At 39.2% G+C, this 20,359-nt stretch overlaps 1 protein-coding gene across 15 annotated transcripts in view; it reads left to right on the plus strand.

Moving 5' to 3' along the window:
* The window catches only part of LOC121071188, a 94,110-nt gene that overhangs the window by 66,231 nt on the left and 7,520 nt on the right, over nucleotides 1-20,359 (plus strand). For 9 of the 15 annotated variants that reach the window (XR_005820419.1, XR_005820429.1, XR_005820428.1 and 6 more), the window contains one exon: nucleotides 13,983-14,051. Coding sequence is in view for 3 of the 15 variants with exons in the window: in XM_040559249.1 (XP_040415183.1) it covers nucleotides 13,983-14,051 (69 nt within the window). In the remaining 12 variants the exon portion in view is untranslated. Of the gene's footprint in view, nucleotides 1-5,596; nucleotides 5,901-6,163; nucleotides 6,282-13,982; nucleotides 14,052-16,008; nucleotides 17,065-17,343; nucleotides 17,514-20,359 lie in introns of those variants that run through there. The other 6 variants (XR_005820424.1, XR_005820425.1, XR_005820431.1 and 3 more) reach the window with 6 other exon arrangements.

Here is a 20,359-nt window from a genome sequence, read left to right on the forward strand (position 1 = left end):
TATAGAGCTGAGGCGTCAAGGTCACAAGCAAAATAGTTGGAACCACAAATTTTTTACAGCTATGTGCTAGCACAAGCGTGCACAAAGAAGACCCGATGCTGAGTAACCTTCTGCATATCTCCGTTTCCCTCTCTGTTTGACACCTACAGGTTTGTAAATTGGAACCAGAGCTTTTAGCCCTGCTTTTGCTTAGGGACGCTGCTCCTGGTCCTGCGAGGGACAGTGTGCACCAGACCTCGTGGGACAGGTGGCGAGTGAATACTCTGGTCTTCCTCTGCACCAGAGCTTCCTTGTTGGGCTGAGAGTCATTTTACACGAGGCTAAACTGCACTGCTTACTGAAGGAGTTTAGAAGTCCTGTGGGCTAAATCTAAACAATGGTTTTCAAAATTACTTTGTCATGGTAAAATAGCTTCTGTAAACATCAGAAGTAAAGATGCATTCCGCTCCTCACTGAAAAAAGCAAGGAAGCTGCGCTGGCTATTTAGAGGCTAAACCCTACAACCTCTAGTGAACATTCATGCATAGTCATGAAAATAATCTCGAGGAGTGCAATAGGAACATTTATGTGAGTCAGGATTATTCCTCGGAGCACAGGTTAGCATAATATGGCCCCAGCAGAACTTCCAACTGATAATGCTGCAGCCTTTTCTCTTGTAATACCTGCCTCTTGCAGCCAAGTTTTGAAAGCAGTAAATCAAAAGTAATAGTTAAAACCTTTAACTGCATGTTTCAAAATGCAGTTGTAGTAAAACAACATTAGGTATTTCAAATGAATTAAAAAACAAGTAACCAAAAAAGGTCTTTAGCTGTAGTTATGCTTGGGTTTCTTCTCTCGGACATTTGAAATCTGCTATAATCAGTTCTACAAAAATTAAAATCTCCTGGACAAGTAGCTTGAATTTTCAACTAAATAAACAGAATGTTGCAAAATACTTGATTTTTTAAAGGAAAGCAAATAATTGAATCTGTAACAAAAATTTACAAATTTACCTGGGAAAACAGCTTTTTCTTTTAGATGAGGGAGAACCAGAAGTAGCCAGAACATTCAGAAAAGGCTACTATATAAGCTTTCAAAGCTGCTTTGATAACCTACTGCCTACCACCATTATTTTCACATCATCATAAAAGCCATGTTTTCGATATTAAGAGAAGTTCTATGCATGTCATTTGACCCCTAGAGTTAACTTAGGCAAAATACCTACAACCTTTAAATCTACTTTCTAAAATTACATTTGTCTGGGGAAAAAAAGTGCAGAAGTAGCTCTATATAGCCTTTGTTTGTATATATTATATATTGTGAAAGGTTATGAAAGAGATAGGTCATCTTACTTATATAGAATTCAGACTTGGGGGAAATTAAAAATTTAAGTATAGTAAAATCTAGGAAAAACACTATAGGACTACAGCCATCAGACAGATAATTTCAGTGGGCAGCTTGTTTAAAGTGAATATTTATACTAAGTGGTAACCAGTTGAAAAATCAGTTTCAGGGAAGATATTTTCTTGTATTATATTCTGGGAAGTTAGGCTCATAATAGCCAAAGTACTACGCAGTATGCAGCTAAATATAAAACAAAGTAAGCTCAGTTATCTAATATAGATATAAATATAAGTATTTGTGAAATCTATTTAGAGCAAGGGTGGGGTATTTCATACCTTAATAAACAGAGGAAAAAGCTGAAGAGGGAATATTGTATACTTTAGCCAAAATCTCAACTGACTATTTTTTCCTTTTTGCTGGATTTATTTCCTAATAGGAATAAAAAATATATAAATTATCACATACTTCCAAAGAGTAAGCATACCCAATGGTTAACAAATTCATAAGGTAAAAGTTGGGAAACAATTGGATTTTTGATTCCTGTGGACTGATCCTGCTCTCCTAAAATCTGCTGTAAAATTCCCTTTGGCTTCAAAGGGAGCTGAATTTCATGTCAGCTTTTTAAATATAATTTATTAACTATTTAGAATTTTGCTTGAAAATAAAACTTCACTGTTTCTTTAAAATCAAAGTAACAAAAATGTTAGTTTAAAATATAAATAAACAGGAGTAGCAAATACTGTAAAAAAAAAGCTTTTAGGTGGATGCTATTATTAGGCTATCAGCTGATTATTTGATAAAAGAATTCAGTCATATTTGTCTACTGTTTTTCAGTAGTTTGTAGAATTTAGATGTTTTGTATTTTCCATTTAACATATACAGGAGCTGAAACAAAAAAAGCCCTGCCCTTGCAGAACAAATACAGAAATATGTTTTAGCAATTAGAACAGAAATGATAAAGCTGCTGAATCTAAAACTTAGTTACTTAAGTATTGACATTTTTATATTAGCAGTAGAAAATAAATGAGAGAAATTTTTGCATCAAGAAAGAACTTACTTTGATAAATATATAAATTTGATCTTTCAGACATGAAAAAATATTTGTATTTATCAGTTTGAATTTGTAGTTTAGTACATACATTGTTTTAAATAGGGAGAGATAATCTTCAAAGAGGGGTATTGGTAAGATTAAAACTTACAATTTGTATAAAGAGAAAATATTTTGATAAGAGCAAACAGAATCAACAGAAGTCAGTCTGGGGTTTATTACTATCCTATGGATTCCTATAGTTCATACTAATTCATGTGGTTCAAAGACTAAAATATTAGAACCATTACTCATCCTTGCTGAATATATTTCTATAGAAAATTTATGTTTTTTTTCCCTCTTTTGAAAAAATTGCTGTTGACTTTTCTACAGAGAAACAAACAAAAAAAGTCAGTAAATTTGATCTTAATTCACAAATACTTCTTATCTTGAAGCAGATTTTACTTTGAAATTACTAATAGGAAATTATTTTAACTTTTTTTTTCAAGTTAATTTATGTAAGAAGCTTTTTGAAGTTTATAATATTGTCTTACTTATAACTGACTGCAGCTGGAATACAGTCCTTTCTCAAATCGAATACTATACAAAATAATTAACAAAACGTGGATGTAGGTACAGTTACAATTATTAGGAACATTAATTTGCATTGTTGAATCTTAGTGGGGGGGTTGTTTTTTCTTAAGGCTTTTAAGCAGTTGGTGATGAAAATAAATTGAGATTTAAAAAAATCTATTTCAAATCTTCCTTAAAAACTTTTAAAATGTTTATAAACCTTTAAATGTCATTTGATATATTTTTGCCTATTATATATAGGTTATTTATAAACCTTCTTACGATAAAAGATTTCTATTTATAGATAGTTCATATCACGAAACTGACTGAACAGTCGGGGTTAGATCCTACTTGTTTGTAAGTTTAACTGAGACATACTTAACAGAACAATGAACCATATAAATATTCTGCATGAAGTTTTATCCAAATAATACCACTTGTAATAACTAATGTATGTCAACTGCCCCATACTGATCATGTGTCTGGAAGCTGTCTTTTCTAGTACCTGGTACTGTTTGTTTTTTTTTTTTTCTTTTATAGCTTCCAGAATAACGAACACCATATCCCTGTTGTTTTTGAAATTTTAATAAATAATAAATACTGATTTTGTTTTGATATAGAAAGAAATTAGTGACAGAAAGAGATATACAGCTATTGTGAACAGGTAACTTTATGCAACTGAAGTTTTAAAGTAAAGTTCTGAAGTAAGGGAAAGAGTTTAAAAGAAAACTGCAAACTAAAAAAAATAAAACAAACTTGAATCAAAATATTTTAAAATGCTGCACATTTTTCAAGAGGGGAAAAGAGCTTTCTCACTTTGTTGCTGTATTCAAATTCAAAGAATACTATTAAAACTCATGATGCTAATTCCACCACAGAATTGAGCTTTTCAAAAGAGTGGTCATCTCCTTATATTTAAATGAAACTACCAAAAAAATGGTGTGTTTTCATGTACCAAGTAAACCTAAAGGTTTACCTTGAAAAAGAATAGCTGCATATGTATGAGCAATGGAGATATGAACACCACAAAAGTAATTTTTTTCAAGGAAAATAATTGTTTCTACTTAACTTTTAAATCAATGGGCATATGTTTATTGGCCATATTTTTGCTATAATCAGTACAGTAAACTAGGCTTTGCAAAATAAATGGAGGGTAGGTAGAGGCAGAGCTCTCTGAAGCAGGAGAGAGCTGTGTGTGTGTAGTAGCAGGACATAAATAAAAATGTCAGGAACTTGTTCGGAAGTCCAACTTCTTTGATTACAGTTCCCAGTGAAATGCTACCTTAAATTTGAGTTTGCTAATTTTATGTGCTTCAATGAAATCACGTGCTTTTAAAAGGTTTATTAATAAGCTTAAATATGATTGTGTTATTAAATATTTCATTAATTAGAAAAGTGAGTTCTGTAAGCCATTGTGTAAGACCAATATGGAAAACAGAATTGATGTATTAGTAATATGCTGCATTATTTATTTATTAATGAATGGCTTTAGAGGTGAATAGTAAATTCTCCTGAATAAATTCACAAATGCATACCTCTAATACCTTTTATGAAAACGTTTTGTTCTCCTGTTGAACAAATTTTGTACCCTTTTTCTCTCTATAAATAATGCCAAAGTTGCTGAAAGGGTCAAACATATTACCAGTTTGGTTTAAGTTCTGAAAAAAAGTTTTTCAAGCTTTTTATATTTCACATTACAATAAGGTAGATGTTGAAGATGATTCAATGTAATCCATTAATTTTAAATTTCCCAATGATGAAGATTCAGCTATAAATTATTACTACTTTAAGACATTATTATATAATTTGATGTGAATTTCTTCTGTAGGACACTGTAAATATAAGACAAAGTCCTGCAGTCAAAATTCCCATTGATGATATCAGGTTTGACAAAGCAGGTACTGCAGGATTTGCAATGTAGTATCCAGAGTAATGCCTGCATTTGTGGCTGTAATCTTAAAACCAGAGAAATATCTACATTAGAGGTTTAAATTTTAGTATTTTTTTTAATACTACAGCTATCTAGATTTCTATTCTATTTACTAATACAAGCCCTGCTGCTGTTTTCATTGTTAACGTATTTCAAACAAGAAGACCCAATTGCTTGGTCTGTGTTCTCTAAAAGTCCAACCTGTCAGGATGAGAATTAATTATTATAGCTTTGATTAACTTTAAGCTTTCCCCCTCCCCTTTTCTCCCTGGTTAATTTGGGAGAGGGGAAAAATAGGACTCAGATTAGTATAATTTCCCAACTTGCATCAAATTCTGTGTTTCTGTAAGACAGATTCATGGGGTAATAATGACATGCTGCTACTAGTATGCATTTTTTAACCTAAAATATACCATTAATTAAATTTATTTCACTGAAAAAAATTTCCATTTAATTGGTCGGAGGTTGCAAATTGTGGTTTTAGTTATTAACTCTTAGTTTTAATGGTTGTTATTCTTATAGTAGCTGCATGCATCAGAATGCTATTTAAACAACCAGGCCTCATGCTTTTAAGATTTAAAGCAACCATTCAAATAATGTTCACCACAGTTCTATTACAATAATGTAGCAAATCTATATTTCATGATGTAGGGATATGAAATGAGCTGGCCGCGGGTGCACAAGGGCATCTAACGGGAGCTGAAAGGAGAGCGTTCAGAATGCAAGGGTATCTGCATTTAAGTCAGTTAACACCAGAACTCTTTGTAAATAACTGCTGGCGATTTCAAAGTTGAATTCTTATGAAATGATAGGTGTGAAGATGTGAAATTTAAAGACGGCCTGGTCTACCGAAACCCAGCCAAAAGATTGTCAGTGATCCCTGGCTCACGTGGTTGCAGTGACCGGTGGTGCTGCAGTTTGACTCCACACTGAAAGGGAGTTTGTTGGTGAGGTTGGGATGGGGTGGAGGCAGCGTCTGAGCTTCGTGGGCTGGAGGTGGGCCTGGACCCCTCGAGCTGCCCAGCCCTGGGATGTGGACGGCTCCAGGTCTATGGTAGTCGTCTGAACTACCCCAGTCCTCTGGATGTTTTGGGTCAGGCCTCCTTCTGCAAAAATTACTTGGCTCCGTTCTAGTGCACAGTACAGTTGATTTTAATCAGGTGGTATTTTTCACAATATTCCTGTGTACTGTGTTCTGTACTTAAGGGTTATACTTTATTCTTTCTGCTGTGCTTAAGTGGAACTGAAACTTTAGGAATAGATATCTACTACTTTTTTTTCCAAAGAAAAACTATTTTTATGTTGAACAGATTCCATATAAAATAGATGATACGTCACCATGCTGCTGGGGTGTTCATTCCTTACCACATGAGATGGAAAGTAACATGGAGCTAGAAGGTGTTAATGGCTGCTGTAAACTAACAACAGGTAAAAAGCAGGTTGATGCTGATGGGTTCACTCGCCATCCATGAGGGCTCCGTGTGTGCCTCACTTTACAAGTGTAATTGAAATTAAGAATTTTTCCCATATACCACCGTCACTCTCCGGAATTTCCAGAGTTCACCAGTTGCACACAGAAGTGCAATGACGGTGCAGCATGGGTCGGACTGTTCTTCCGCTGTGTGGCCTATAAGTGGGAGATAAGCTCTGGAAGGTCAAAAGGGAAAGAAATCTTAGCTATGCTGTGTTGATTCACAGTCTGCGCCCTCTGTTTAGGTTATGAAGGAGGAGTGACAGAACAAAGTTTGAATTAATATGCTTGAACCCTGTCTTTTGTTAGACTTTGTACTCTGGCAGCTGGCTGGGTCCCTTTACGAAGCACAGGAGGACAACCTTCAGTACCCTTACTGAGAGAGCAGAAGTATCTTACCCTAATGCAGGAAGTGGCCACTTCATACTGCTTTGATCAGGAGTAAAAAGTTGGACCCACAACCCCTGTTTACAGATAGGTCTATAATTGAGTGACAATGTGTGCACAAATACCAGGCCCAACTCTTTTTCTTCTGTGCACGTGCTTGATTCTTGATTGTTCCAACTATGTCTGGGTAGCTGGGGAAGACTAGGTTGCTATTAGCAATGGCCGGAAATCCTGCAGTATTCAGACAAATAATGGAAACCTTTTCATGAAATCTTCATTTAAAATTGGGGAGCTACAAAATCATATAGGATGGTAAGATATTGCCATGGCAAAGATTGACAAGACCTCATTCTTCATAAAAATCTGTAGGATCTGGTGTAATTTTATGGATCACTATTTATTTATTTATTATTTTCTCTCTGTCCCTTTTGTCTCTCTCTCTCTCCTTTTTTTTTCAGCAAGAGATCCAAATCCCACCTGGAATAGTTCTGTAAACAGAATGTTTCATTTTCTTTATACAGAAGTTCTGTACTTTGAGAGGTTGGAATTAGATGATCATTAAGGTCCCTTCCAACCCAAATCATTTATGATTCTGTGAAGTCCATTGGATTTTGTTTCATTTCATTTAAATTGTGTCATGCTTGGTACTGCACTATTTGAAAGCTCTTCACTTGCTCGGTGGTAACAAATATGCTTTGCTATTTGGGAATGGCTAGACTTGGTGTCCAGGAAGAGGAGGCTGTACCAGTTTGTCCAAGTTTAGGTGGACAGACCTCCGTTTACAAATCATGAATATTTATTCTTGGGGACTAGATGCAGTGTATTTTTGGATGGTCTTCCTGAGTGAGTGTAAAAATGGATGTTCTGGTCATCCTGGTAGTGGATGGTTTCTGACCTTCATTATGATATGAAGCAAAAAAATTTCTAGCCAACCATTTTTGATCAGAGGGTGTTATTTTGTTATGCTAGCTTCTTAAGAGGTCAGGAGAAATAAGAGGTATTTTATCTTTTGCAAACAGTTTAATTTAATATGGTGAATTGAGGCCATTTGCCTAGGTGCCCTGCAATGTAAAAAAAAAAAAAAAAAAAAAAAAAAAGTAAAATATATTATTGTCAAATTTGCTGTAGGAGAGATGGAATACCGTCTCGCCCAAGCTACAGCTGGGAAAGGACCTTGGGAGTGTACAGAATTGGTCTAAACACAGGAAAACCAAAGGGCTGTTTGGCAATAAGTTGTTTTCCTAGCTGAAGCCTTTCAAAAAGGTGGAGGGAAATAGAGCAAACTCATCAGCTGTCTCCTTACAAGCCAAAATAAATGACATGTACCAAGGTCATGATACATTTTGAGACAATCAGAATCTTGGGGATTTTTCGACATGCTGAGCACTTCTCCCAGCTGAGATGAGTGGCGTGTGGTTCTTTTCTCTTCTTCCACTAATAAGTCATTCAGGAGGACTAATGGTTTTGGACTATGAGGATCGTGGCCTGCTTTTTAATTTTAGAATGATACTGAATATAAGGGGAGAAAAATAGAAAAGGTAATCGCTAAATGAAGCATTGATCAGGTTAATTGGTCGGGTCTTCTGTCAGTCAGCCCACCAGTAGGAAAAATAAGTACTGTCTTTCTTTTATCTCAGATGGTTGCATGGCTCAGGTACTAAGTACGATGTGTGGTGTGGCTCCCTTTCTTGTTGGTGGAAGCATATGTTCTTCCTTTTTTGTGACCTACTGTACGCAGTTTCATTACGTCCATTACTTAGTGCTGGATTTATCAAACTTTCTTAATCTGAGACCTCCTTTTTGATTCCTTTTTCTTGTTGTTATGTTCTTGAAATCTTCGTTTTTACTAAGATAGTGATTGTCTGTAATCACTACCTGGAAACTCGCTCCCTTTCCCCTGAAGAACTGACTTGCTGACAGCAAGCAAAGGTAGGTAGCCGGCCTAGTGGCTACGGCAGATACTTGCAGCTGCATCCCAGTCCCCTGATGCCAAAAAAACAGAGCCACTGCTGATGAACCTTGTTTTTTTTCTGACACTGTGAGTGTCTTTAAGTTCTTCTAGAGCCTCTATTTCATGAAATACTTGTGAACACAGAGGTAAAGTTCCTGCCTTTGTGCGTACCAATGAATTTCCGAGCAGCACAGATTCAGCAGGTGGCAGAACCAGGTTTGTTGAGCCAGGGTGCAGTGGTGCTCTGCTCATGGTGGTAGGGGATCTATGCATTTCACGACGGTGCAATGTGCATATGATCATGTAAGTTACAGCTGTCTTCTCTCATGTTCCTCTTCAAATGAAATTATCCTTGTTAAAGGACATGGGTGATAAGAGATTTTGATGTTGGTATATTTAATTTCAATTTAAGGGAAAAAAAAAATCCCCTATGTTGTATGTCTGTTGTTTCAGATCTCGTGATGGGTTGTTCAGGGTTGGCTGGTCTTTAGCTGGAAGTTGAAAAAGATTGTACTGGAAATCCCTGGGGGCGCGTTACGTTGGTTGGTTAAAGTAGGGGTCAGAAGACATGGATAGCACCTGTGCTGTAATACTCGCTGTATCTCTGTCTGTCCCCTTGCGGATGCTGTTGGCTCGCAGTGACAAGTGAGGCCCTCAGAGGGACGGGGATGCTCTCCTCTGACCCGTCCCCAGCAGCTGGCCTCGCTGCTGTTGTGGTGTCTCTGGTGAGAACACCCTGCCGAGCCCGGAGCAGGACAGTGCTTCGGAGACCGGGAAGAGGTAAAGACAGCCAAGGTCTGGGGTGTTCGAGACTGAGCTGGAGCGAGGATGGGGCGGAAAGTCAGCACACCTGTCACAGGCGCTGTTTGACCTGTTCACATCTCCGTGCCTTGGTTTAACCCACCTGTCGTGACAGTCACTCTCAGCTACAATCATTATTAAGAATGTGACTGTTACATAGCACCAGGGGTTATTATGCCTGATGCCTTACAAAACAGATCCATTAATGAGTATTTGCTAATGCTCCCTTCCTCGCCTGTGGATGGAAGGAGGAGAGGAGAGGCAGGCTGCTGGGGCGTCCATCTCTGTGCTCAGGAGAGGGCAGCGGGGCATTAGGAGCCCAGGGAGCTGCTGGCGTGGCGGGGCAGGACACCTCACCCGCGGGTCTCTCGTCTGCACTCAGGACTTAGCGTAACACAAAGCATCAGGGGAGGAACGACCACGCTCCTTCTCTAGGCTTCGACCCCTCTGTCCCGCTCCCAGTGTTGGGAAGGGTTCATTGACAGTGCTTGCTGTGAGGCATTTCTCCTTAGTATCAGGAGACAGAAGATAAAGAGCAATCACACAGCTAAAATTATCTAGTTAAAGTCATATGAAATGTAGAGTAAATATTTATATGAAAAGCAGGCAAAATACAGGACAGAATTCTCCAGAAGGAACTAATTTCTACTAGCACACCAAGAGCTGCATTTTAAGAGCAAGCCTAAGTTATGAAACACTTCCTTTACAGGAACCATTTTGAAACATGCCATTTTATTTCCTGTGCTTCTTTCTGTCGTTGGTAATGGTCCACCAGTATTAATTGATGGATAATTGCTGATTTCACAAGGGCCTCTAAGTTAAGCTTCATTGTTTCTTAAAGAAATTGATACAATTTGGGGTCTTTCCTCCTAAAATCAAACGCAGTGAAAGATAGTGGTAGCGAAGTCTTTTTTTTTCTAGGACCACTGTAGGACTGGGGGAGACGTAGCCCTGGTGAAAGCCTGGTGCAAACTCCATGTGATAGCTGCCTCCCACCAGAGCACTGCATCAGCAGCTCACTCGCACATTAGGAAATTAGGGACAAACAAGTCTGAGACACTGCATTTAGGAAAGAATGAATTTCACCCTTTGGAAGGAAGGTGGCTACACTCGGACATCCAGGTAGCGTGTTGTGTGTGCTTCAGTGACATTCAGTGTTGCCATCGTGCCTTGTGGTAAACTGAGTTTTGCGTGATCCAGGGCATCGCTGTCGCCTTGCACTGCGTGGCACAGGATCACGTTACGGCACGGGTGACCCGAGTGAGTGAACAACCCCGCTGAGCACGGGAAGGGCATTTCTATGCTTAAAGTTAAGTGTATGTGCAAGTCTCATGTCGAATTGGCCTTGGAAGCATGAAAGATGTCTGCTGGGGAAAGGAGAGGAGTGGTGGAGGAAGGCAGAGAGAAATCGTTTGAGGGGGTTATCCTTTGCTTACTCTGCTTCTGTACAGTGGCACCAGTGCGGGAGAGCAGGGGAGTGTTTGCTACGTACTGCTGTGGGAGCCACGCGTGTCTGGGTGCGTGGTGTGATAACATGTTAAGTGCATGGCGCCAGTCGAGGCAGGAAAACGTGCACGTGTTTGTGGAGGGGTGCGTGAGCACTGCGCGATTCCCCGCTTTCATTTGTGTGGGATATGGTGCAATAAAAAAGCGAGGTAAATAAAACCGAGATACGAGTATTCTTAGGGGAATTGCATACGTAGGCTTTTAAGATTTAACATTGGGCATGTAAACAGGAGAATAATTACCATAAGCAGCTAATGACAGTTTCTGCATGTGCTTGTGGGACAGAATTCCTGGGGAAGAAGTTGGAAAAGTGAATGTTGCACAACCCGTATAAACCCTTCAGTCTTTTCCAGTAAGTCCCAATGTCTCAGGAACCCCTATGTCTACAGAGAGAGAAATTGCAGTGCCTGGGTTGCTGGAGCAAGGTTTCGTTGTACGCGTGTGTGCATACCTGTACATCCGTGTGAGTTTATGGATGCGTTTTAGGGTCTGTCATAAAGCAGGAATGGAATTTAGAAGGGAAGATACCTGTTCTGAAAATATAAAGGGAAGCCATTTTTTTTTTTTCTCAGCTGTGGCTAACTGTAGTTTCTAAAAGCATTGTGGTTTGTCCTGACAAAATGAGGATTAAACGAGTGTATGTTTTGGAAACTTTGACTAACCAGAGTCCTGGTGAAAGACAGTAGTGTTTCTGTAGCGCTTGGGTGTTTTGTGCAGCTTGCCCTTGGCACAAGAGGCAGAGTTAGTTATCCGCAGTTGGCAGCAGGGAGGTACGGTGTTCCCCCTACCCATGCAAGCCAAAGTCGATAGATGCCCTCTCATTTCATGTGGCCCATGTCAAGAAGGGTATTTAGCTAATTTAAAAGCAGACAGAAAGGTAAATGCAGCAACTGTTCTGTTCCCCCCCCCCCTTTGAGTTTGAATAGGAAAATAATTAAAGGCAAGCATCGCGTTTTATAAGCAACATATTAGTCTGCATGTGGAATTTCTTTGTTGCAAATTACAGACCCAGGGCCTGATCCTGCTGTAAGGGACATTAGTGGCACATTTCCTATTGATTTCAGAAAGAAGGAGCAGACCTCAGCTTAACATGTGACAGGTGAAAGCTGCTCCTTTAGAAGGATGCTGCCCATTACTTTTAGGCCCCCAATTTATGCTTTCTTAGTGTCCCGAACAAAAGATAGACATGAATTGTACATATTGTAAGTGTAATGGGGATTGTTTGTAAATGTAAATGCTGTCTTTAACATTGCTGAACCAAAAATATAAAAGATTGTGCCAGTGAATGAAAGTGAAACTGGCTGAGAACAAAAGTGAAACCAACAGGCGCCTTTCACTCCCCGGGCTGAGTAAAATGCAGAAAAGTAAATCCTGAACAGGTGATGTTAAACAGTAAATTTGAATTTTAAAAATTTCCTTACTTTTATTAGTGTAGAAAAGTGTTGCTAGTGATCCAGGTAAAGATTTTCCTTCTGTAGTATAGGTGTTTTCCTTGATGGTATCTCTTTAAAAAGTCAGGATTGATAAGAAATGTCTTTTTTTTTTTTTAATCTTTTTTTCTTTATGATGTTAAGGGTCATCTCCACATGTCACCCCCTTTTCCCTCTTCATGCCTTGCATCACAGTTTTCCGAGCCATTTACACAAGTATGCTGATAGGAGCATGTACTAGAGCAGCACAGGGCTCACCTTGCTTTGCAAAAATATGGGTGCCTGTTCAGCAAGTTCCTAGAGAAGGAAAAAAAAATGTAGCTCTAAAAACATATGAAAATGACGCTAGAATATGTTTAATCTGTGAAATACTAAAAAAGTGAGACAGTGTAGCAAATGGGAGAGAGAGACATTCAGTTCTTCCTGCCTGGTCAGCAGGAGACAAATATACAGAAAAGTGGGCAAAAGCCAAGCAAATAACAGCAGAGGGTAAAAAAAAAAAAAGCATAGAGTGCCATGGAGAAAAAGAGAGAATGGAGGAAAGAAAAGGTTTAGATACGATAACCTCGTGCAAAATGCTTCCTTGGTTAACTTTTGTCAATGTCTAGGAAATAGGGTGGAAAAATACATGTGGCAACAGTCTGTAAGGATCTAAGCACTATGAGGAGGGGAAAATATACGGAAAGAGAAGCGTAAATGATGGAAGAAAAGATTCCAACATAGGCAGATCTTTTTTTTTTTCCTTAAAAAAAAAAAGAAAGGCAAAGCAGTTTACTCATAAATGCTACACACTACACTACTGAGGTTTTCTGACCATGGCTTTCATTGATAATGTTTATTAAATGACAAAATTGAAGCAAGGGCTTTTTTGGGAAATTTACTATGCTGTAAATTTGTACTCATTATCTTAACTGTTTTTTGTCTGAAGTTTGTTTGAAAAGGCACAGAGGAAAAAAAGGGCGTGAAAATGGTGTATAGACAGTGATTTTAGCTGGCAGCTGCCTCACAGGTGAAGGAGGAGATAGAAGTCTCAAACCTGCAGGCCTGTATAAATTCTGTGTTATAACAAATAAGTACGCAATAACACAAATCCCAGAAAAATGGGTAAAGCAAACATTGTATTTATCTGGGAAGGTGTTCAACTTTTAAAACAGGGGAGGGAAAAGTTGTTGTGGGAAGGAGTATCTCAGGACTCTGTCCCTCATATAAATTGCTTTTAAAAAAAAAAGATTTCAATTTATGTGAAATAAGTGATTTTTTTCTTTTTTACTATAAGGTCATGCAATTTACAGATTAAATGATGCAAATGAGATGCAGTTTGCAGCAGTTTACAGGCCTCTAAGAACTCAAAAACAGGTTTGGAGATTCTCGAACTTGTGTTGAACATGTAGGGGGATAATTTTTAACACGAGTACCTGGCTTATCAAAAACAGTTTTGATGGCCCTAGTTAGAATATAACAGGAGTTTTTAAAATGATTTTCAGCATGAGAAATACAAAGCCTGGTGACGGCCAGATAATTGGAATGATCAGAAATGGGCCTAAATGTATAATAATTTTAATGTATTTTCTCTTACATTGTAGGGCATGTGGCACAGCCCCTGCTTCGGACAGAAAGACAGCCGTCCAAAGGAAATGAGCATCAGTTCTCAGGTAACGTGCTGTTACTCATTGCTTTTGACATAGAAAGAAAATAACTTTTCTGTTAGGATTAAATAATACCTGACCCTTTGGCCTTTTCGGTTTTGTAGTTTGTCGGTGACATTTTGCACAAGCCAAAGATTTTTGTTTTATTTTGGGAGAGGTGAGGAGGCAAAGTGTTGTGAGGGAGGGCACTAAATATGAAGTCCTTCTGAGGTCTGGTCAGTTACATGAGAATAGCAGTGCTGATCGTGTTGTACTGGATTTTCCCATTAAAACATATAAACAATAGGATGTTATAGAAAGATAGATGTATTTGTTAGCTGTGGTGTGTGTTTCAGTTCACCTTGTATTAGAATACCAAATAAATTTGAAGTGGTTGCTGTAATTTGTGGTTGGTCAAAGACAGGGCTAAAAAAAATAGTTCTTTCTAATTGTTTGTGGCTTTATTATGTTCACAAATATATTTGATGTCGTAGCAATTAAAAATAGTCTGTTTTGATTAATTTGAAGGAAAGATACTTGTTTTTAAAGCATGCTGGTTAATTAAGCAAGAGTCAGTAAATGGCATAAAGCTATAGATAGGATGCTTTCTGATAATATGCAATTCCTTGAGGTCAAATTAGTCATTAAGTAAAATTTTCTGATCAGGAAAGAGGCTATATTTCTAAGAGGTTGTATACTTTGTGTGAGCTTATTATACACCAATAGAGAGAGGAGCTGTGTTAAAGTGTTGGACGTGCTGTTGTATTACGGTTCATAACTTATTCTTTCTGGTCTGGATTGTTTATTTAACTCTGATAATTTAGACAAGAGAGAAATGTAAATTCCATTTACCAAATTGGTGTTTGTAGCATTTAAAAAAGAGAGAGATTAAAAATGGCTTGAAATCTCTAAAATCTATAATGTTGTTCTGCAGCCTTTTAAAAGGCAAAAATTCAAATAATAATATTTCCACTACCAAAATAATATGCAATATTTAAGAACAATAGAAATTGTTGTTAGAAGGACTTTGAAATAAACAATACGTTCAGATAGAGAGTTAGGATTTTGCAGTATTTTTCTTCCCATATTCTCCCTCCTTTTTGGAAAGGAAAATTGAAGGATTTCTTTTAAATATAAAATGAATAAACAAATACAATTGGAATGAAACGTTATGCTTGATATTTGGTGAAATTTGTTCTCTTAAAAGTATTTAGCTTTTTTAATGCAAGTGCTGTGAAATAGTCCATCTCAAAGTTTGTGGGTAGAAAATGTTTTAGCATTTTTGTTCATACCTGAGGAATCCATTTTAGAAGTCCATTTTTCCTGTTTGCAAAATACATTTTTATTAGATCTATGTATTTGGGTTAAGACTTACTTAAAATTACTTAATTAGGTTATACCGAAATTCTAAGTGATTTAAAAAGAAGGATTATGGTAATATGACAAAACATAACACTATTTTCATTGAAATCCTTAAATAAAGCCCTTTTAACATGCCAATTTTAAAAATCTATAAATTTGTGGTGTTAAAATAGTACAAAATATAAAAAGGCCGAACTCATAATGGAATATATAATCCTGTACCAGAGAGCAGGGATTTTGTAGGTACGTCTGGAATATGGCAGGAGGTCATTTACACCTTCAGTTTGTTTTTGAGCATTTCTCTTGTGGTATTGTCCTTTTTAAGACTTTGTCATATATATGTGGAATACTTGTAAAATGTTTGTGATTGATTAGTGAAGAGAAAATGTAGAGAAAGAGGGAAAAGTGTAGGTGCGCTAACCTGGATGGGAATTGATTGTGTTTTCCAAGGAAATTTTGAAAAATATACCAAAGTAAAAATTGCCACAGTAAGGAATAAATTTTAAATAATTACGTTTGTGCCATTTGGAATAGCGTGACTGTGAATTGTCTTTAAAAATCTCCTGTAAGTGTCTGAAAAACAGTACAACATAAAAAGGCTTTCCAATTGTGTTTTCTCTAGATAAACCTATTGGCTTGAAGGCTGATTTAGGGGACAGGATACCAAAAAATAAACTTAAAAAAGCAGCTATATATGTGCTTTTAGTATCGATACTTTTTTTTTTTAAAGGAAAATGTGTATGTATTTCTTTCCTCTCTGTTGATTGTGGTCTAAAATAAATAATAAATTTGTATTGAATTATGTTTTAAAAAGAAGTATTTGTATGAAAAACCTGGCAGTAAGCTTGTTTTACTTAGTGTTTTAATTTTGGAGAAATAGCAGAATGTTTCTGGATATTTGCATTTGTTTGAGAGGTTGGAGCACAAGCCAGATTTCTGTGTAGTCTGTCAGGCAGTTACACGTCTGAGCATGTTACAGTTTGTAGCACTACAAATTAGAGCCATTTGACTTGTATTTGCTGTACGGTGCTTTCTTAAAAAATATTACAAATGAAATAGACGTACAGGACACGAACTCTGCGTCTGTTGGGGGGGTCTCGGGGCGCAGATACACAGCTCCGGCGGGGGGCCGGTGAAACCCAGTGAGTTTTACTAGGAGGTTGTACTGTGAATGAACTTATATTATCCCCCCCCTTCAGTTTGTGACTTTAGAAATGGATTCTGACTGCGTGGGTTATTTTTTAGCTCACAGTAGGTTATTTGTATGCACATAATTTGCTGCTTATTTTAAGACAGGAGTTGAAAAAGTGCCCCATGTGTTAATAATACGTATACTGGGTATCTATATGAAGAGTATATATGAAGCAGGAGAGGGCAAACTGTGGTAGCGTGAGAGTTTTCACACTACTTTCTCTGCAGGGCAACACAGTATTTCCTGGTAACGTCGTCCCAAAGTTTCTGGGGGCTCGTAAGGCTATTTTTGAGTTAATTTACTTATTAGAATTTATCTTTTGAAGTAATAGCAGTAAGAAAAAAACCCACGCCAAGTCTGAGAGGACTTGTCAGCAGCTTGTTTTTAGCTGGCAGACAGCGGGCAGCGCACAGCCCCGCGGCCGGTAGCCAGGAGCTGCAGCGGGGACCGGCAGCTCCGCCGCGGGAGCACAGGAACCCGGCGGCCGCCTGGGCCGGGCCGGGCCGGGCCGGGCCGTGAAGAGCAGGCACCGCGGGCCGGGCCGGGCCGGGCCGGGGGCGGCCGTGAGGAGCCGGGGCCCAGCGGGGGCCCGGTGGCGGCTCCACCACAAGACAGCGGAGGCCGCAGGGCGAAGAGAGGGGCCCGGGGCGGGCGGCGAGGGGCCGGCGGCGGCTGCGGAGCCCCCCCGGCGCCGCAGAGGGTTAACGGCGGGCGGCCGGGGGGGGCGGCTGGGAGTTGTAGGCGCCGCGGCATGCCGGGAGCGGGCGGAACAAGGCCGCGCCCGCCCGACATGGCGGCCGCCAGGGCCCGGAGGGTGGCGGGGCCGTGGGGATGGGCTGCCCGGGTCTGCCCCTGCCCGGCTCCCGGCCGGAGCCGCTGCGGGAGCGCTGCTTTTGTCCCCGGCGGCACGGCACGGCCGGGCTGGGCGCCCGCAGGTCAGTGGCGGCTCTGCGCCTTCCCCCGGGCCGGGCCGGGCCGGGCCGGGCTGGCCGCCTCCTGCCTGCGCTGCCCGGCCCGGTCCGGTCCTGCCCCAGCGGGGAGCGGGGAGCGGCCCCGGCTCCGGAGCTCGGCCGCCCGGGTCTGCTCGGCGTGCGCCAGCCCGAGGGGAGGCCGGGTGCTGGGACACCCAGAGCTCGGGAAGGGATGTGCGTGTGTTGGGGTGTGCGTGTGTGCAGGTTCTAGCCGCGGGGGCCCACGCTGAGCAAAAATAACGGTGTGAGAGGGAAGAAGCAAGCTCCGTGCAGGAGGTGAAGCGCCTTGGAGTTCTGGAGGGACAGATCCGCAAAGCTCCCAGGACTCGGCAGCAGGGCTGTTTTACCAGAGCGCCAGACGGGCAAGGAAGGAAGAGGAGGGAAAATATTACACGTTTGTTTGTTTTTTACTAATAGTAGGCCCAGAGGGCAAAATCAGGTGCTCGTTAAGCATTCTGATGTTTTCAGGGAATCCATTCATTAGCTAGAGATAGCTTCTTTTATGTGGGAATGGAAGAGAAATAAAAGTATGTAAAACTAATCTTAAATGGACTTGAACTTTAACTTTTTCCCTTTGTTCCTAGAAGGCAAATCTTGAAAGATACTGTTGCATGCATCAGCAGTTAACTGAACTTAATACTGCTTAATGAACTTAAGCTGAGCGTGTTTAAACACTTCATGGGAATGGCATAGGAAAGATTTTTGCTAGGCAATCTCATTTTATTGTAATCGCAATCCTCTGGAAACATGGAAGAAAGCCTAAATTATTAGTTAACTAGTAAACGATTACGTGCAAAAGAAGAGATGTTGAGATGACCTGAAAAATGGGAGTACATCATAATTTTGTGTTCTATCGCGCATGTCATAGTTCAGGTCTGAGAGGAGGTATGGGAGGAACTCTACAGAAGTTTTTGTATTTGTGTCAGAAAGTACATCATATTTTGCCAATAATCACCATCTGTAATATTGCTGTTAAAGTATATGTGGATGGATGTAAGTCTCAGTAGGAAGACAGCAAAGAAATGTGGGTTTTTTTGACGGAAGGTATGGTTCTAGTGGAGAACAAATGTCCTTTTACTTACCAAAAGAAAGTGTTTTCTTGGGATAAGAGTCTGTGTGCCTGCTTTATGTACCCTGGTTGTTCGGACTTGCAGAGTTAAACTGTTGAAGATGATTTGAGATTCAAAATCAGCAATTCCAGAGCAAAATAAAATACCATAAAAGAAAACACCAGTGTCTATAACCTGTTGTAACATATTTTAAACTTCTTAGTGTGTAGCCTACTCTATTCACAATTGAAAAGAACCATTGCCTTTCTAGTTCTTCATTCCAAAATTAATTTTACTGGGTTCTGTTTTCTTATTTCAGTAACAGTGGAATTACATGAGCGCAGCAAATAGAATATATTCTCTTTCTAAAAGTATTTAACTTTAAATACCACATAAATAGTGGAAACTACATGTAAAGGGTGGGAAATACTTGAGGAAGCCAAATGGAAGGACAGAGTTTGTAATACCTATTTTCTAATCTCATGGCCGTAATCCACAGGTTTTGAAGGATGAAATAGACAAAGATAAATGAAAAACGCAATGAAATGCAACATATTTTTAGGAAAAACAGATTGTGCCAGAATAACTTGTTATTTTATGTTAGGATTTTCTCGACAGAGAAAATACAATAGATCTAATATGTTTCATTGTCATGTACAGTGATATTGGACCATGGGGGGAAATTTGTAAAATGGAAAAAATTGGGACTAATGAAACTGTAATGCAACTTAGGAATGCATTGAGAGATAATAGATGGAAAGAGGATGTACTGATGGAAAGGAGGCTGCAATCTTGAGGTTTTTCTGACTGTGTCAGAAATTATGTAGTGTTTTCCTTAGTGACACTTGTACAGAAGTCGAAGTGCAGTAAGAAAATTTTATGACACACAGCTGGGAGATGGCATCAGTAGAGAGTGGGATTGGAATATCCATGTACCAACAAGATGAAGTAAGGCTAAGATTAATAGAATTTGATGGGATTTGCTGATGCAAATAGAAGCTAATCACAATCTCTCCTAGAAGAGCTCATCAGTTTGGCAGTGAATTAGTAGTTGGTGTAGTAGTCAGCCGCAGAATGATAGCATACTGCTAATATGATGTGGCTGAGAGAATAAATAAATAAATAAATAAGGTGGTATCCTAGAATGTATTATGGGAGGGACTTCCACTACCTATAGAAGATATTATTGCTGAAGCGTGTGGTTTTCGTGAGACCTTATCCGGAGCCCAGCTGATCACCCACGTTCAGGTAAACTGTTTCGAACGGATGGATTGAACAGATGCAGAAAAGGATTACATGGATGTTAAGAGGAATAGAGAGACCATTTCCTGAAAGATCCAAAGTTGACAATTACACAGTATTTTTTTTTATATATGGGAGGAAAAGAGCTATGTGAGCTCAAGGTCAGTGTAAGCAAGCTAAGACAAAACGCATGTGAAAGGGATAATAAACATGATTTGCTGGAAATTACAATAAAAGTTTTAACTATCAGGCCACAGATATTCTGGAGAGGTTTCAAACGAGGTAGAAATCTAAATTTCTTTTAAAATGAAGCTTGATAAATTCACAAAAGAACGTCAGCATGTGGTTCTGCAGAGTGGTAGGGAGTTTGATGCAGCAATCCTGGATATCCCATCTCCTGTGCTGTTTTATACCAGCAAAATGGATCATGAGATGGAAGTGTACTTTTGCGTTGGGCCCATTTTGAAAATGTTGTTCTTTGTCATCCTGGTTTCCTTTTCCATTAATCACGTTACTTTC

Source organism: Cygnus olor, chromosome 5, assembly GCF_009769625.2.
Source record: "Cygnus olor isolate bCygOlo1 chromosome 5, bCygOlo1.pri.v2, whole genome shotgun sequence".
Lineage (NCBI taxonomy): Eukaryota > Metazoa > Chordata > Aves > Anseriformes > Anatidae > Cygnus > Cygnus olor.